This window comes from Sciurus carolinensis, chromosome 10 (assembly GCF_902686445.1).
Source record: "Sciurus carolinensis chromosome 10, mSciCar1.2, whole genome shotgun sequence".
In the NCBI taxonomy this organism is placed as follows: domain Eukaryota; kingdom Metazoa; phylum Chordata; class Mammalia; order Rodentia; family Sciuridae; genus Sciurus; species Sciurus carolinensis.
In genome coordinates this window covers 140,299,421-140,316,606 of record NC_062222.1, presented here as the reverse complement: position 1 = coordinate 140,316,606, position 17,186 = coordinate 140,299,421, and the positions used below count along the sequence as shown (strand labels likewise).

At 56.1% G+C, this 17,186-nt stretch overlaps 1 protein-coding gene across 3 annotated transcripts; it reads right to left on the bottom strand.

Annotated features, from left to right (window-relative positions):
* Positions 1-11,350: 11,350 nt before the first annotated feature.
* LOC124994561 (spondin-2) lies at positions 11,351-16,965 on the bottom strand. 3 transcript variants are annotated; one of them, XM_047566632.1, is made up of 6 exons: positions 16,779-16,965; positions 16,136-16,358; positions 15,495-15,697; positions 15,214-15,405; positions 14,618-14,792; positions 11,351-12,037 (listed from the first exon to the last, which is right to left on the bottom strand). In XM_047566632.1, exons 2-6 carry the CDS (start codon positions 16,356-16,358, stop codon positions 11,853-11,855), a joined length of 978 nt encoding a protein of 325 aa, XP_047422588.1. In that variant the 5' UTR covers positions 16,779-16,965; the 3' UTR covers positions 11,351-11,852. The 3 variants fall into 3 exon arrangements, with proteins under 3 accessions (XP_047422588.1, XP_047422587.1, XP_047422586.1); XM_047566631.1 differs by having other exon boundaries at positions 15,474-15,697; positions 16,136-16,384; positions 16,779-16,960; XM_047566630.1 differs by having other exon boundaries at positions 15,474-15,697; positions 16,779-16,959.
* Positions 16,966-17,186: the final 221 nt, after the last annotated feature.

Genomic DNA, 17,186 nt, shown 5'->3' with positions numbered 1-17,186 from the left:
AAGTGTTCCGCTGGGTGAGAGGCGGTGCCAGGCCCAGGGAGGAGGCTGAGCCTGAGCACCGGGGCCCTGTGGCAGAGCCTGGAGCAGGTGGGGAATGACCGTGGTCTGTGGTTTCCACTGCCTGGCGGAGGCAGGGGAGGAAGAGTGAAGGGGGCGTCCTGGAGGTGGGAGGGGGAGGCAGGCAGGGCGGAGAGCCCGTGTGGCAGTGTGGGGGGTGGGCTGCTGGATGAGAACATTCTGGACTGTGAAGAGAGGAGAACAGAGCCTCGCTGAGACCTCACCCTGTGGAGACTCGGTCTGTTTCCTCATAAGGAAAGGAGTGAAATCGCTCGGTGGTAGAGAGCTCCTGTCAAGGGCGAAGCCCTGGGTTCTACCAAACAAATAAAACAAACACACAAGAAAAGGAATGAGATCACCTAGCAATAGATTAGTCCTTTGGTTCTGGCATCCAGTGTCTCCTCTTCTAATTCGAGATACTTGTAGACTCTCAGAACAGGCCTGAGTGCCCACAGCCCTGCCTTGCTCTGGGAGAGTGTCCAGCTGCAGCTCCACCAGCCCTCGAAAAGCCAACAGCCACCCCTTCACCACCTCCCTGGCAGTGCCAGGCAGAGCTAAGGACTGCCCCTGCAGGTCCCACAAGAGCAGAGAGAGCCTGTGAACCCCCAGCCCACAACCCCAGCTCACTGTCCTGCATGAATGAGGCAATTCCATGGCTGCATCCAGAAACTGGCGTGGGGCACCGGCACAGTGCAGTGAGCTGGGCCACAGACCTGAGTGGATGCCACCAGCTTTCACACACGCCACTTTTTTAGCATGTATGTATTCTATGTAAGAATGCTTCAATAAGCAACTGTGAATACTCTTGAAACAAGTGGAAAATGCAATGAACTCAGGCTGCAGTAGCCTCTGAGTGCCTGGGTGACTGAGCATGGTGAAACAACTCCCTAGGCCCCCCTGTGCAAGTAGGGTGCCCCACTGGTTTCTTCTTAAAGGTATCTTTTCTTTCCATGTTTTAATTGGTGCATTATAGTTATACATAATGTTGGAATTTGTTGTTACATATTCGATACATGCACAAAATATATAATTTGGCCTGTATCACTCCCAAGCTCAAAAGAATTTTTATTTTTACACTCTTGAGACTGAGCTGGGTCTTGCCAATTCCGAAGATGCCTTCAAACTATTTTCCTATTGTTTCTGAATAAAGTACTAGGATTAATCTTTAGTGGCCAGAATCTCTTTAACAACCACTCTTTAACCCTGGTTTTCCACTCACTTTTCTGGCCAAACTGCAAGTTTTTCAAATCTCCCTTCTCTGCTTTTTGCTCCTAATAATCACAATTAATTTTTCTAAAAGCCACTAGCAATATCCATCCCACTGCCTGAATGCTATGCTGCCTTATATTTCTGTTGCCAAATTAATTAGTTCATTATCTTTAAATTAAGCCTCACAGAAATTCTCAGGACACAGCTAAGATGTGGACAGCATCTTTGCCAGAATGTAACACAAACAACCTCTAGTCCAATCTCCAAAATCCTCCTCTTCTGAAACCTCTTGAGACTAGTCTTTACAGTCCACTGTCCTTTGGGCATTCTGGTCTTATGAACCTCCCACCAGAATTACCAATTAAGCTTCATTTACAATGTTCTAAAGCTTTTCCAACTTGCACCTCTGAACTTCTCAAACTCCCACACTGACAACCATCTCCGGGGGCTTCTGGACTTCATGGCCAGGTTAGTCACAGCAATGATCCCACTTCTTGGTACCAATTTCTGTTCTCATTATCTTTTTCATCTCTGTGACCAAAATACCTGGCAAGAACAATGTAGAGGAGGAAAAACTTATTTTGGCTCAAGGTTTCAGAGGTTCAGTCCATGTTTGACTGACTCCACAGCTCCAGAACATCATAGTGGAAGGCTGTGGTGGAGGGGAGCTACTCAAGACATGGCAACCAGGAAGGAGACAGAGAAGGTAGGGAAGGGAAGGGAAGGGAAGGGAAGAAAAGGGAAGAGAAGGGAAGGAAAGGGAAGAGAAGGGAAGGAAAGGGAAGGGAAAGGAGAAAGAAAGAACATTTTGCTCACCAGGGACAAAATATAAACCCTAAAAACATGATCCTGAGTTACCTACTTCTTCCAGGCACGCACTACCTGTCTACAGTGACTACCCAGTTAAGCCAAATCCATAGATTGAGCCACTGATTAGTTTAAGGCTCTCATAACACAATCATTTCACCTCTGAATATTTTTGCATTGTCTCACACACGAGCTTTAGGGGGATACCTCATATCCAAACAATAACACTGCCAGTGACAGGATTTCATTCTCTTTTGTGACTGAGTAATACTCCATTGTGTATGTGTAACACATTTTCCTTAGCCATTCACCCATCACTGGACACTTCGTTTGGTTCCACATGCTGGCCATCATGACTAGTGCTGCAATAAACATGGCGGTGCTGATGTATCTTCAGCATACTGGTTTCGTCTCCTTTGGCTACGTACCCAGCAGTGAGATAGCTGGGCTGCCTGGCAATGACTCTAGTGCTCACTTTTTGAGGACCCTCCATACTACCTTCTGTAGTGGCTGCACTAACTCACATCCACACCAACAGTGGTGTTTCCCTTTCTCCACATCCTCACAAGTATTTGTTATTTTTTGTCTTTTTGGTAACAGATTTTCTAACTAGGGTGAAATAACATCTCATTGTGGTTTTGATTTGCAATTCCCTGATGACTAGTCAGGTTGAGATTTTTTTTTTTCCTATACTTATTGACCTTCAGGATATCTTTTGAGAAATGTTAATTGGGTTACTTGTGAGTATTTTTCTGTTTAGTTCTTTACATATTCTGCAAATTAATCACTTGTCAGATGAACAGTTTACAGATATTTTCTCTCATTCTGTAGGTTGTCTCTTTAATTTGAATTTTTTTTTACTGAACAGAAGCTTTTTAGTTTTACATAATCTCATTTGTCAGTTTTCACTTTTGTTGCCTCTGCTTTTGGGGTCATATCCAAAAAAAAAATTTCCCAGATAATTGTCCTGAAATATTTTTCCTATATTTTCTTCTGGAAGCTTCATATTTATACACTAAAGTCTTTAATCTATATTTAGTTTATTTTGGTATATGGTGAGAGGTAGGGATCTAGTTTATTTCTTCTGCATATTCTGAAGAGATTTTCCTTTCGTTCCTCCAATGTTGTCTTTTCTGAAAAGCAGTTGACTGTAAATATGTATATTTATTTCTGGTTCTGTGATCCATTTGTCTATATGTCTGTTTTTAAGCCAATATCATGCTGTTTGGATTACTATTGCTTTATAGTGTGTTTTGATGTCATGTATAGTAATACCCCCAGCCTTTTCTATTTCTTTTTTGCTCAGAATTGTATTGGCTACTTACGGTCCTTTATGGTTCCAAACAAAATTTAAGTGTCTTTTTTTTTTTTTAACTATTTTTGTGAAGAATATCATTGAGATTTCTACAGGAATTGCATTGACTATACAGGTTGATTAATTTGGGTTGTACAGACATTTTAACAATATTAATTCTTTCAATCCATGAGCATTGGATATCTTTCCATTGTTTTGTGTGTCCTCTTCAGTTTATTTTATCAGTGATTTGTAATTTTCATTTAGAGATCATTCACTTCCTTGGTTAAGTTTATTCCCAATTTTTTTTTTTTTTTTTTTTTTTTTTTTGCGGTGCTGGGGATTGAACCCAGCGCCTTGTGCTTGCAAGGCAAGCACTCTACTGACTGAGCTATCTCCCCAGCCCCCAAATATTTTTGATAACTATTGTGAATGGGATTGCTTTCTTGATCTTTTAACAAATTCAGTATTGATGTATTAAAAAGTTAGTGATTTTTGTATGTTGATTCCTTCTAAAGTTTGTCCTGCAAACTTTTCACTTTGTTTATTAGTTAACAGTGTTTTGGTTTGACTATGTATAAAATCATGTAACCTGTAAACAGGGGTAATTCAATCTCTGCCTTTCCTCTCTGGTCCTATTTATTTATTTATTTATTTGTTGTCTTACTGTGATGTATTACATTTATTGATTTACCCATGTCGAATCATCCTTGCATCCCTGGGATGAATTTCTCTTGATCATGGTGGATCATTTTTATGCATTGTTAATTTGCTGGGATTTCATTGAGAATTTTTGCATGTATGTTCATTAGGGATGTTGGTCTTTGGGATTTTTTGTTGTTGTTGTTGTGTCCTTGACTGGTTTGGTGTCAGGATAATGCTGGTCTCATAGGGTGAGTTTGAAAAGGTTCCCTCCTTTCTGTACTTTGGAATAGTTTGAGAAGAACTGGCATGAATTCTGTAAAAGTTTGGTGAAATTCAACAGCGAGGCCATCTGGTCCTGGGCTTTTCTTTGTTCAGGGACTTTCTATCACCAGTTAAGTCTCATTGCATGTTACAGGCCTGGGCAGGTTCTCTGTGTTCTCTGAGTTTGGTTTTGACTGTATATGTCCAGGAGTTTTACCCCTTCCTTCTAGATTTTCCAACTTGTTGGCATCTAGTTGTTCACAGTATTACCTAGTGATCATTTGCGTGTCTGTGGAATCAGGGTTTTTTTAGACTTTATTTACTTGTTTTTATGTGGTGCTGAGGATCAAACCCAGGGCCTCACACGTGCTCGGCAAGCGCCCTGCCACTGAGCCACGACCCAGCCCCGAGTCAGCTCTGGTGTCACTGATTTTTCCAAAGCTTCTCTGCTCTTGGCTTTGTCGGGGGGTGGGGGTGGGGGGTGGACTCACTTCACACTCCTGTTAATGAGGCTACCCCACCTCCTTCTTGAACCACATAAGCCCTTGCTGAAAACTGGAATGGGGAGTCCTTACCAGGAGGTTTTCAACTGAGTTTTCCCTGATCCCTTGGAAGAATTTCCGTGGCCTTACAAACTGTACTTTTTGTTGTTTGTTTGGCACCAGGGATCAAGCCCAGCAGCGCTTACCACTGAGGACATCCCCAGCCTGGTGTTTTAAATTTTTTATTTTGGGACAGGGTGTCACTAAGTTGCTGAGGCTGGTGTTGAACTTGCAATCCTCCTGCCTCAGCCTCCTGAACCACTGGAACTACAGACAGGTACCACTATGCCCAGCACAAAATGTATTTCTTAAATAACAAGACTTGAAAGTCAAAATGGCCCTGAGGCACAGGCTGCAGCAGGGAAGCAGGCTCACCTCATTGTACATCTCCCCAGAGCTCCTGGGTGACCAGGGCGTGGCCCAGCTCGTACTTTGACAGGAGTCTTTTTCTGAGCAGGTCTCAACAGTGGGCCCAAGATGTTCAGTGAGCCATGTTATAAGCAGACGCGCTGTCACCCCGCCTTGCTTCTCCACTGTAATCACAGCAGAATGATCTGGCAGAGTTCTTACAGGCCCCGGGATTTTCAGAATGGGGAATGAGCCACCAGCTTTGGTGTGCCCTAGAGAGTCCATCTGTCCTTCAAGCTGTGGGGCCAGCACTGACTTCTCCCCTGCTGTGGAGCCCCGGGTGGCACCCTCTTCCCATCTGCCCACCTGGGCTGTGAGCGCAGCTGCCTCCCTTAGTGCCTGGTGGCCCCGGGCGGCTGCACAACCCCTCCCAGGGCCTGCTTCACTCGGCACTGTCCACTGCCATGTGGCACGATGGCCTCCTCCCTTCAGGCCCTGGACCAACCTGCTGCCCCTCACTCTGCACAGCACTCTCACCTCTCTGGGCCACCACAGGACTGAAGAGAGTCTGGGCCTTGCTCTGCATCTGGCTCTGGCTGAGGGGTGTGGGCTGGCTTCTGCCCGGGTCAGCTTCCTGGGCACCAGGGGCAGGCTGCGCTGCTCCCTGGCCTCCACATGTTCACTGGAGCAGCACTTTTAGTTTCACTCAGGAACTTCTCTTGCGTCCACAGCTTGGCAAACTGCCTGGGGCAAGAGGCCTGGACTTCAGCCCTCCTGGTTTCCCATGCCTTCCTCGCCGAGTCCTTCCTAGCTTCCGACTTCAGAGTGAGAGATGTGTGACTCTTCCTTTCACCTGGGCACTTAGAGGCTACCATGGGGCTGTTCACTGTCCTGACTCAATGCTGCTGTGTCTCAGGAACAGGGAGGTCAGAGGAGAGGGCTGGAGACAGGAGGGGCCAGAGCATAGCCTCTGTGGACAGAGTTGCTGTCATATTTAGGCATGGCCTGGGACAGTCCAGATGGTCACAGCAGAAGCCCTGCAGATCAGCGATCACAGACACCTTAACAGATAAGTGATAACGAGAAGCTGGACTCGTGGGGCAGGTCACCAGCATGTGGCACAGGGACACAGAGTGAGCAGCTGGTGTTGGAAAGGTGGCTGAGACTTGCTTGATGCAGGGCGGCTCTTCGAAGGCAAACAGCAACCAAATGGTGCACAAGAAAAGGAGGCGAGCCCTGCCGTGTGCCCCAGTCCCAGAGGCGCGCACCTGGGTGTGCAGCCAGGGCTCCGCGGCCACCAGAGGGAGCACTCGGCAGACCCGGAGGGACACTCCATGCAGCAAGACCGCACCTGGAGCGCATCTGCACCTCAGGACACGGCTCCAGAGAGGGAGGCCAGGGCTCCAGCCGCTGGTCCCAGCTTCCTCCACCAGCAACAGGCCAGCAAGGGCGTTGGGCAGGCTAGCGAATCCTGGGCACCAGCAGCGCACGTGGCCCATCAGGGCCTGACCACACCTGTGAGGCGCACCCTCAGAGGGACTGTGCGCCCTCCAGAGAAGAGTGGTTCTGCCCAGACAGACCACACCTCGGCTGCACACTCACCTCAAGTGCAGCAGGGTCGAAGTCAGAGTGTGTTCCTGGCCACATGTCACTGAATCAGGTGTCAGTAACAAAACATAAACGACAAACCTCCAGAACCTGCAAATCAAACACAGTTACACAAACCACACATTAAGGAAGATGCAGGGAAGAAAGAGAATATTTTAACTGAATTACAATGCAAATATATTGTATGTGTACCTAAGCAGTGCTTATAAAGTTACATGTATACCTTACAATGCTTATATTAAAAAATTTTAAATGAATGACCTAAATTCCCACCTTCACAAATGAAAAAGAAAAGCAAGTTATACCCAAAGTAAGAAGAAGGAAGGAAATATTAGAGCGATACTAAAGTATGGAGATCATCAAAACAAAATGTACACACACTAAAGAAAGTAATCAAACAAAGAACTGGTTCTTTGAAAAGATTAATAAATTCAATAAACACTTAGCTGGACCAATAAGGAAAAAGGAGAAAAACCACAAATTACCAATGTCAGAATGAGAAAGGGACATCACTATTAATCCTACAAGCATAGGAGGAAAGTAAAGGAAGATTATGAATATGAATGAGTTATGTTAGACAAAATCAACAAATTCCTTGAGAGCACAGATTCCCAAAGTTCACACAAGTAAAGCAAGCCACCTGAGCAGAGCTCCACCCAGCGAGGAAGCTGTATTGCACCCGAAACTCCTCGGAGCTCCCACCCGGCTACTGGAGTGCTCTAGGGACCTGTCTTCCCTGGAGTGGGAAGTGTGGGTGCACCTACCTCCCCAGGTCGGCTGTGTCCAGTAACAAAATCACAGAGGCATCACAGAACCTGGTAATGAAGGCCAGTTCCCCGAGCGTCCAAAGACTCTGGGTAAAAAATCTGCCTGGCTCTGAATTTTCGAACCTGAACTTCCAGCCTGAATGTGTTTTCCTGGGGCCTGGGAATGACCTGTGATTCCACCACTGCTTTCCGACTTTCCAGACTGTGGTCATTCTCCCTGCATCCCTGGGGAAGTCATGCTTTCGCTGTTTGAGATCTAAGAGTCCGGGACCATCCCCTCGGAATGGTTTTGCTTCATCCTGAAGCACCCTTGAGAAGTTTCCTCAGGACGGATCTCCTGGCGTGAAGCACTCGCAGCCTTTGCCATTTTCGAATGACTGTGCTTCGCGCGCCACAGCTCGGGTGGACAGTAGCCTTGGACATTAGGAAGCCTAATCCAGCTGCCTCTGACCACCGGGCTGCTGCTGAGCAGTTGTGTCACTGAACAGCAGCGCCCCCGTGGACAAGTGTCCCTTCCCCGGGGCCCTGACGGTCGCTGTGCGCCGCACTCAGTTCCAACATGCTGCGGGGCAGGGCTGCCCTGGTTGGTTCTGTTGCGGATGCACTGTGCTGCTCTGCAGACAACTGTTATTCTGACCGGCTCTCTACATTGCATTGTTTTCACTTGAAATCGGACTCTTCTCCATCGTGCCTATCATCTCCATCAGAGTCACAATTTTTAAGAATCCTGGAATTTCCCATTTTGTCTTCCATATTTTCTTTAAGGGTCCCTTCTGCTGTGTCTGCACTGCATTCTGGGTGTGATAGCCTCAGCTCCATCTTCCCGCTCACCAGCTCTCTAGCTACAGCCAGGGCTGTCTCCAGCCACGCCCAGCTCCCTAGCCTCACCTAGCCACACCCTGTTCTCTCTGGCCACACCCACTCCAGCCACGCCCAGCTCCCTAGCCTCACCTAGCCACACCCTGTTCTCTCTGGCCACGCCCACTCCAGCCACGCCCAGCTCCCTAGCCTCACCTAGCCACACCCTGTTCTCTCTGGCCACGCCCACTCCAGCCACGCCCAGCTCCCTAGCCTCACCTAGCCACGCCCTGTTCTCTCTGGCCACACCTGCCTCTCTTGCCACCCCTGGTTCTTGCTAGCAGCGCTCATCCCTCTAGGGGTGGGCAGTTCCCTAGCCACGCCTCGCCCTCTGTGCTCGCATGCCTACTCAGCTCTTTGGGCCACCGATATAGCTTGTTATTTAGTAGTTTTTCCTTTCCAAATTTGTTTCTAACGGCCATTCAACAACCGGTCCTTTTGTACTACCTGTTTATATAGTTCTGCAGTTTCCCTAAGTGATCTGGGCTGTCTGGTTCTGTTGACTCTGCCGGTGCCCATCCATGGTGGAGACTGTTTTCTTGTCTGAGATGATCAGTGTGTTGTGTCCATGACTCGCTGTGATTGTGGGGGTCTGCAGGGCCATCTTGGGGGCTGGGGACTTCTGGTCGACAGTCTCCGCTGTCTTCCCTACTGCGGGTGGCACTGGCTTGAAGCCCGCTCAGCCCTGTCTTGACTCTGCTCTTGTGCAGCTCAGTGGCCTTCAGCAGCCCGCCCTTCCCAGTGCCCTGAGGGCTCCTTCCCTGGCTGGACCCCAGCCTCTCTTGCTGCAGCTCCATCCAATTTGCTTGCTTGCTTGCTTTGAGAAGTAGAGGGGAGGTCTTCTGGAAAAGGCAGCGTCTCAGATGGTGTCTCCACCAGTGCAGTCCAGCTGTTTGTGGGCGGGCATCTCCCCAGAGCACGGGCCAGCCCTGCAGTCAATGGAGGCAGCAGGCAGCCTCTGGGTTGTGCCACCTACACGTCCTGCCCAGAAGCTGCAGTGGGGCGGGTGTGAGTGTTCCGCCTGCCGTCTGCCAGCAAGTCCCACCTCTCATTTCTCAAGGCCCTACCTTCCCTTCTTCCTGCCCCGCCACAGACGCCCGGCCCTGGTCCCGTCACTGCCTGTTGCCCAGCACAGGGGCCACTCTCCTGCTTCCCCCAGCTGACGGCTTCCTCCTCTCGCTGCACACGCTGGGCCCAGCGCCCCTGCACAACCAGCCCATGGAGCACTGCAGGAGGCTCAGTGTTCAGTGTATGATGCGGCCACAGACCCCACCCAGGATCCTCTGGTGTGGACAGTGTGGACCCTCCTTGAACTGGCCTTCCTCACCCCAGGCCGGCTGCTGGGCTGTCGGTGGGAGGTGTGTCAAATGCAGGTCTGTATGTCTGTGTTGCCTGGGCAACAAGATTGGCCCAGGATCGCCCGTCGCACACCTTGGGGCCCCGCGTGGTCTTTCTGGGTGACTCCAGGGTCCTCTGCCCTCCCTCTCCCACCCTTGCCCCTTGCTGCTCTCTGTGCACAGAGCCTCCCTGGGGCCTGCCCAGCTCCATGCCACAGGAGGCGGGGAAGTAGACATGGGGCCACAGAGGTGTTCCACAGGACTGCAGGCCCTGCCACAGCCTGCAGTTCATGAGGCAGGTCGAGGTCTGGTCTGAGGATCGTCCTCTCTCGACGGCATTCAGTCGTCCATCTGCTCAGGTTTAAGTCCATCAGCTTGGCGCCTTCCTACTCTGGGCCTGAGCTGCTGTCTGTGCTCTCCCAACGTAAGATGATCCTAGCCCTGTGGCTGGCAGTCTGGTCCTGCAGTTTGCTGACCCACAGCCGAGGGCGTCAGGGCCGTGCGCCCCTGCGTGGTGGGTCGCATGGGCGGGGTTCCCGGGTGCCTGATCCTGGGCAGAGTGCAGCCTCCGGGCCAGGCTGTTCCCTTCATCTCCTCATGCCTCAGGTTTTGCCCTGCAGGAGACTTTAAGGAAAACCAGCTGTGGCCCTGTGAGCTTGGGCTTGTGTCCAGGACTTTCCAAGGATGACAGGGTCCAGGGTGGTGGGAGTGGACCTGGGGTCTGACTCTGGAAGTATCAGGGGTAGGGGTCTTAGCCAGCCTGAGAGTGGGCTCCCAGGCCCCCTGGGTGCAGGGGGGCCCATCCCCATGTCTGGGCTGCTAGGGGAGGGCCGGGGGTCCCATCTTCTAAGTGCCTCTAGCCCATACTGTGGCCCACGGTGCTCCAGCACTGGGGGGCTCTGGCATGTGCAGCAAGGGTGCCGGGAAACCCCTAGCCCACGGCAGAGCGTGGGCTGGAGTGTGCCCCAGCAGCTGTGCGGCAGAGTCCCAGGGGTGGTGCTGCTGGGGCGGTGGGCCTTCAGGAGGTGGGGCCTTTCAGCAGGTCGTGGGTCACTGGGGCTGGGCCTTTGATAGGGACAGTGGGACCCAGCCCCTTCCCTTTCTTCTACTCCAGCTGTGACGTAAATAGCTTAGCTCCACCCCACAGGCTCCTCACCTGGATGCACTGCCTCACCACAAGTCCCAAAACAATAGGTCTGCCAGACCACGGGCTGAAACCTTCTACACTCTGATCCAAGATGACCTCAGGTATTCTGTCACAGTGACAGAAAGCCAACAACCAAAGGTACCTTCGAGGCTGGAGGTTGTGGCCCCTGAGCTCAGATCCCTGCAGGTGCCTGCTAGTGGCCAGCAGAGCTGTTTCCGTGGGAGGGGACAGAGCCAGGGCCCTGTGGCTGCAGCCATCTGCAGGTGCTCCGGGCCTCCCGTCCTTCCCCCCGCTGTGTGCTCTGGGCTCTGGGAGTAGTTCTGGTGCTGACTGCTGCTTCTGAGGCTTTGGCGACAGGCCTCCCCACTCCCTCCGTCCTCCCAAATGTGTCCCCTATCACCACACACCCAGTGTCCCTCTGCCCTGGGGTCCAGGAGAGGTGTGGGGATGGCCACCAGTGTTTACCAGGGACAGAGAGCCTTTATTCCAATGCAGAGAGGTGGCGACAGGATACCAAGTCCAAGTCTGCCCCTCTCCTTATCTCGTGTGGCCACCCTGCTCCCTGCCAGCAGCAGCTCGAGGTGGCAGCGGCGCCCCAGGAGTGGGGGGGGGGTGGCCTGGGGCTCCGGGTGCGAGGTATTCCACAGCCTTGTGTGCACGGGGCTCGGGGGGGGGCTCCAGGCGTGGCCTCTCCCACCGCCCGGTTGGGGTGGGTGTTCCTGCGGAGGTGGCCTCCCAGCAAGACCTTACAGGGACGTGATCCAGAGCGCGGACCCACAGCCTCGGGCCAGCGTGCCCGAGGAAGGGCCTGTGCCCGCCCCGCGCCCACTCTCCACCAGGGGCCCTCTGCGGTCGGGAGTGGGTGGCATGTGGCTTCCTGGCCTCAGCCGCCAGCCGTGTCCTCCTGGGTGCCCTGTGTAGCCCGAGCTGACGAGCCCGAGGCCACCTGGGTCGTGGGGCGCGGGCTCTGGGTTAGACGCAGTTATCAGGAACACACTCAGCCTCTTCCTCCAGCTCAGGGCAGGGGGTCCCGTTGTTGGCCGGCTGGACGCGGACATAGCGAGTCCTTCTCTTGGTGCTCAACTTCCCACAGGGGCCTCCACACAGTCCCCAGGATGACCACAGGGAAACCTCACAGTCCAGCGGCGTTTCTGGAACTGGACCAAGCACAGGGCGGGGGTGAGGAGCGCTTGGAGAAGCAGAAGCCATGTCCAGGAACCCGCTTCCACCTGCCGCCCAGCAGGGCTGCTGAGCAGGACGGTCCTGCCTCTCTGGGCACAGCCCCGCAGGGCAGCCTCGGGGGCTCCTGGGGAAGGCTGCCCCAGGTGGAGGGCCTCTGACACAGCCCGTCCTGTGGGCCACAGTGGCCCGCGGATCAGCTTGTTGCTGAAGACTGAGGACCCTGGTGAGCCTTGGGGTGTGGGCCTCGTCCTGGTGGACACAGGCATTTCTGGTATTGTTCTTCTTTCTTCCCGGGTCCTGTTCTCATTGTATTCATGGAATTTAAAATCATCAGTTTGGGATCACAATTAAAGCACCTGGTAATTCCCATTGTCCAGCCAGGTGGACAGCGCTTCTCTGTGGTCACTGCCCAGGGAGGGTCTCCCCCACAGGGACCAGGAGCCCAGATGTGCGTGCCAGCAGCCAGCGGCAGGGCGGTGGCCTCACGCCGAGGCTCGGTTCTCACACACCCTCAGCGTGCTTCCCGCTCTGTGCCGCTGAAGGACGAGACCCCAGAACAAGCACAGATGCTGGAGGGATCAGGAAGGAGGGCGAGGACCAGGCCTGGGAGCTGGCGCAGGACCTGGAGTGTCCGGAAGCCCCAGCCAGGCCTCTGCTAGAGCAGCCGTCTCCAAAGCAAGAGGGTGAGACAGGGTCTTCTACGACGCTCTGGAGCCGGGGCCTCCGAGGCAGACACACCCCAGGGCATTCCCAGAACCTGGCCTGAGAAAGAGGGCCCTGGGCAGCAGGCTGGGGGGACGAGAGAGCCCCAGGCAGCCGGGGCCCCTGGCCCAGGCTGTGAGTGCTTGCGGCCTGGGCCTCACCGCGGACCTCTCCGGCCTAAAGACCAGGGGTCACTTGCAAGCTGGAAACAAGGGGGGCCTGGGCCTGGTAGGAGCTTCCTGGGCGGCACCCACTGCTGCCCAGCCTGGCCTCTGCCCTGGGGAGCAGAAGCTCTGTGGGGTCTGCTCCCCGGGGATGGTGGCAGGTGCCAGGCAGAGAACCCACGGCCTCGGGCGCGGTGGGTGTGAGGAGCTGGCGTGAGGCCCTTCCTGGGGCCTGTGTGAGCAGGGTACCAGGATTCCGTTGTGCTCCTAGACTCCGCGGTGTTGGGTGGCAGGGCTCAGCTTGAGCCTGTGCCCTCTGGTGACAGCTCTAAGTGGAATTCTCTAGAACACCACATCCCCCACTCCACAATGTGGTCCCCGCTGACCAGCCCGTCCCATCCTCCCCACTCACACTTCTCTGTGTCCCTCCTCCACACTGTCCCTGCCTGCCCTTCCCTGCACTGTGCCCTCTGCCCCTGGCCCTGACTGCCACACGTCCCACGCCACGTGGCTGGATGCCCGCCATGCGTGGGACAGACAGAGCCTCTCCGGTGATCCGCCACACGTGGCTCTTCCCCCCAGTGGCACAAGTGAGGGACACAGGCTGTCCCCCCATTGAGTGGGCGGGACCCCAGAACCATCCTCTGAGAGCTGGGGCAGGAGTCCCAGGACGGGAGGCACTCGGACTTAGGCTGTGACTCAATCTCCATGGTGCCAGCCAGCCTCCCGTGAGGCCCTGACCTGCCGCACGTGAGGACAGAGGCTGTGAGGAGGCCTGACCCCCGTCACTGGGGCAGCAAGGCAGAGGTGAGCAGGCTCCTGGCATGCCAGATCTCAGCCGACGCCGCTGGCTGGCCCCAGGAACGTCTGCGAGGCCAGCTGAACTAGCCCTTGCTTCTCTTAAGGCCTGTAAGCAGCTGAGAGGCTCACCCTGCCCCTCCTGTGTCCAGGGAGGGAAGCCCGGCCTTGGGACAGCTCAGCTACTGGCTACCCCACGGGGCTGGAGGCGGCCGGCAGTAAGGGAACAGTCCCCTCCAGGCCCACCGGTGCTGCCCCACCCAGGCACCTGCCACCCCGAGACAGCTGTCACCCTGTGAGAGGCGACACCTCTGGCTGCCCTCTGCTCCTTTGGTCAATGAAGAGAAAATGGGGCCTAACCGAGCAGACTCTGATCCGTCCCCAGCACTGTGGGCACCTCTGGTGGGCGTCGTCCCTGGGACCTCTTTCTAACGCCCGGGCCGTGGCGGAGGGTGTTCTGAACTGCACATGTGAGAGCTGCACCTGCAGTTTGGACACGTCCTGCATCCCCAGGAACCAGCAGCACCTTCTCCGTGATGCTGGCACGTCCCCCGCAGCTACTGGGACTCGGATCTGTGTGACCCGAGGGCAGCCGTCCCTTGGGTGCCCCAGGGAGGCTCACGCTCAGGGACCATGAAGGACAAGCCTGGCCAAGTGGCACTGCTGGGTGGTGGGGTCACAGCCCCTGGTGGCTCAGGCCACAGACGGCTGTGGCTTCTTTCCCATGTGGCCAGCAGTGGACACGGAGTCCCAGGGTGGGACGCTGGGAGCTGGCGCCTGGGGCCACACGTGTTCCTCGAGGGACCTGTGCACTTCCCGGCTCTGTGGCTGCCTCGTCTCTGCCAGCCTGTCCACCTGCAGTGTGCAGGGGATCGGACGCCTGGACATTACCTGAGAGGTTGTCCACGATCTCATTGTCCCTGCTGACCAGGTCCAGGGCAGGAGGGACAAAGGCCCTGGGGCTCTGCCGGAGTCGCACCAGGGTCACTCTGGCAATGGGGGGCAGAGACTTCAACCGCGGGTAATAGAAGGAATTCGCTGGGTGACTGGGAGAGGAAGACGTTATCTGTGTGGGAGAAAGAGGGGCGTTGGCACAGGGGTCCAGGAAGTCCACCTCCTGTGTGTGACCCACTGCACAGCATCCAGCGTACAGCTGGGCCCTGCTGGAAAGTAGACCCCGTCGGCCTCGTCTGAGCAACACCCATGCCCAGCACAGCTGGCCCGCTCGCCTTGGCCTCCCCCTGAGCCCTGGGCTGGCTCGCGTGCCCTCTGCCTGGCGAGGGAGGAGGACGGGGCTCAGTAAGACGCTGTGGGCTGGGCTCCCACCCCAGGCAGCCTTGAAATGGAGGCTGGGAAGCAGGCCAGGAGGGGGCCTGCAGGACCCCGGTCTCACTCCATTCCCTGCCTCAAGGCCAGCGGCCAGGTGGGAGGACAGCGCCTCCAGAGGCAGGAGCCCAAGGCCCAGCCCTGCCACCCTGCCCACTCACCTCAGTCACAGTGTCCTGAGGGATGGTGGCAAAGTTGGGGGAAGAGAAGGTGAAGCCACTGTCTGTCCCCGCGTCGTGGGGGTAGAGGTCCAGGGAGGCCTGCTCCTTCCAGCGGCCTCCCTCGCACAGGTCCAGGCTGTCCACGCCCACAAACCAGTCAGGGCTGGGGACGATGCGCACGGCGAAGGACACCTGTGTGGCAGAGGCTCAGCTGGCTGCAGCCTGGACAGCACCCCCGCCCACCCTGGGGCCAAGCTCACCAGCGAGTGCCGGGGCTGCACCTCCAGCTCCGTGGAAGTCTGCCCAGTGCCGCTGGGGACAGCGGGGGCCGAGAACACCGCGTGCACACTCTGCAGCTTCTCTCCCGCGGCCTCCATCTCCCTCATCAGGGCCCAGGCCTCCCCACGCTCCGCGAAGTCCCGCAGCCCATTGCTGACGTAGGTGTCCTTCCTCCACATGCTGTAGTCTGAGCTGTGCGCGGCCCCTGTGCAGCAGCCGGGGCGTGAGCAGGTGGCCGCAGCCGCCCCCCCAGGTGAGCCCAGTTGGCCAGCCCAGGTGGATGCCAGCCATGTCCTTCCTTCCCGCTTGCCAGCTCCCTCGGCCAGGAAGCAAGGAGCCTCGTCCACTCCTGCCACTTGCAGACGGTGATATTCTGTATCTGCACATGGCAGGGGCCCCTGGCTGGGCGACTGATGTCCAGCTGACCTTGCCCATGACTGCCACCCAGCTGCTCACTATGTGCCAAGCTCAGAACGTCACTGGCTGGCATGCAGTAGGTGCTTAGCAAATATCTTGGTCTGCTGGACGAGAGCGCCCCGAATCGCGGCGAGCTGCATGGGGCGCGGGTGGGGCACCGGCCTGTGCTGAGCCCTCCCAGTGGGGCGAGTGCCTGCGGAACCTGCTGGCAGGGGCGGCCGCTTACCCAGCAGGGAGGACCACTGTGCGGGCGGCCGGAAGAGCGGGTACTGCTTGGGGAAGGCCGTCTGGCTCCACTTGCCCGTGAAGGTGATGCTGTACTTGGCCGGAGGCCGGGCCGTGCAGACAGCCTCTCCCCCCAGCGGCCGGCTGGCAGCGGAGCCGAGCGTGGCCAGGAGGAGGGCCCAGAGGGAGCTGCCCCGGGCAGCGGTGGTGCTCAGGCTTTCCATCTGCACACAGGGACAGCAGGGAGCCCCTGCCCACAGGGCCGGGCGAGAGCAGAGGGGCTCCCAGCCGGCCGTGCACACCCGCGCCCTGGACCCCGCACCAGAGGACGGCCCACGTGCCTGCCAGGACCTCAGGGAGCCGCAGCCTTACGGCCCTGGGGTGGCCAGCGCTCGCCCTGCCTTGCTGAGGGCGCTGGGCCAAGCCTAGGCCCACGGGGCTGTGGGCTTGGCACTCGCCGGCCGTGGCTCCCTGGTGTGCCTCCAGGCACCGGAGCCGGGCCTGGCACGGGTGCGTGGCGCACGGTGTGTGCAGGCGAGCAGCAGAGCTCGGGTGGCCGTGCCAGTGTGGGCTGTGGGAGGTCCCAGGGGCCAGGGCCTTCTCTGGTCTGCACTTCCCGGGGACCTGGGTGACAGGGTACTCACCTGACAGGAGCGAGAGGCTGCTGCCGGCCCCACTGGAACCCAGAGCTCCTGCTTATGCCCTGCCTGGTTCCAGAGTGGCAGCAGACGAGGGGGAGAGGGCTTCTCCGTCCGCCTGCTGCTCTCAGCCTCCCGCGGGCTGACTGGGCTGACCTGCTCCAGCAGCGCTGCTCCCGCCCCCGCCGGCCCTGGCCGCACCCGCTCCTTTGTCTTCCCCTCGTCCCTCCCTCCTGCCCTCCTCCCTCCCTCCCTCCTTCCCAGCACTCCCGGCTCGGCTCCGCTGGGCTCCCGGCTCCCCAGTGGTGCTGTAAGCCACTATGTACTCAGTCAGGGAGAGCTGGGGCCAGGGGCCACAGAGTGCCCATTCTTACCTTGCCCACGGTGTGACCTGAAAAGAGGGAAGGGGGACTG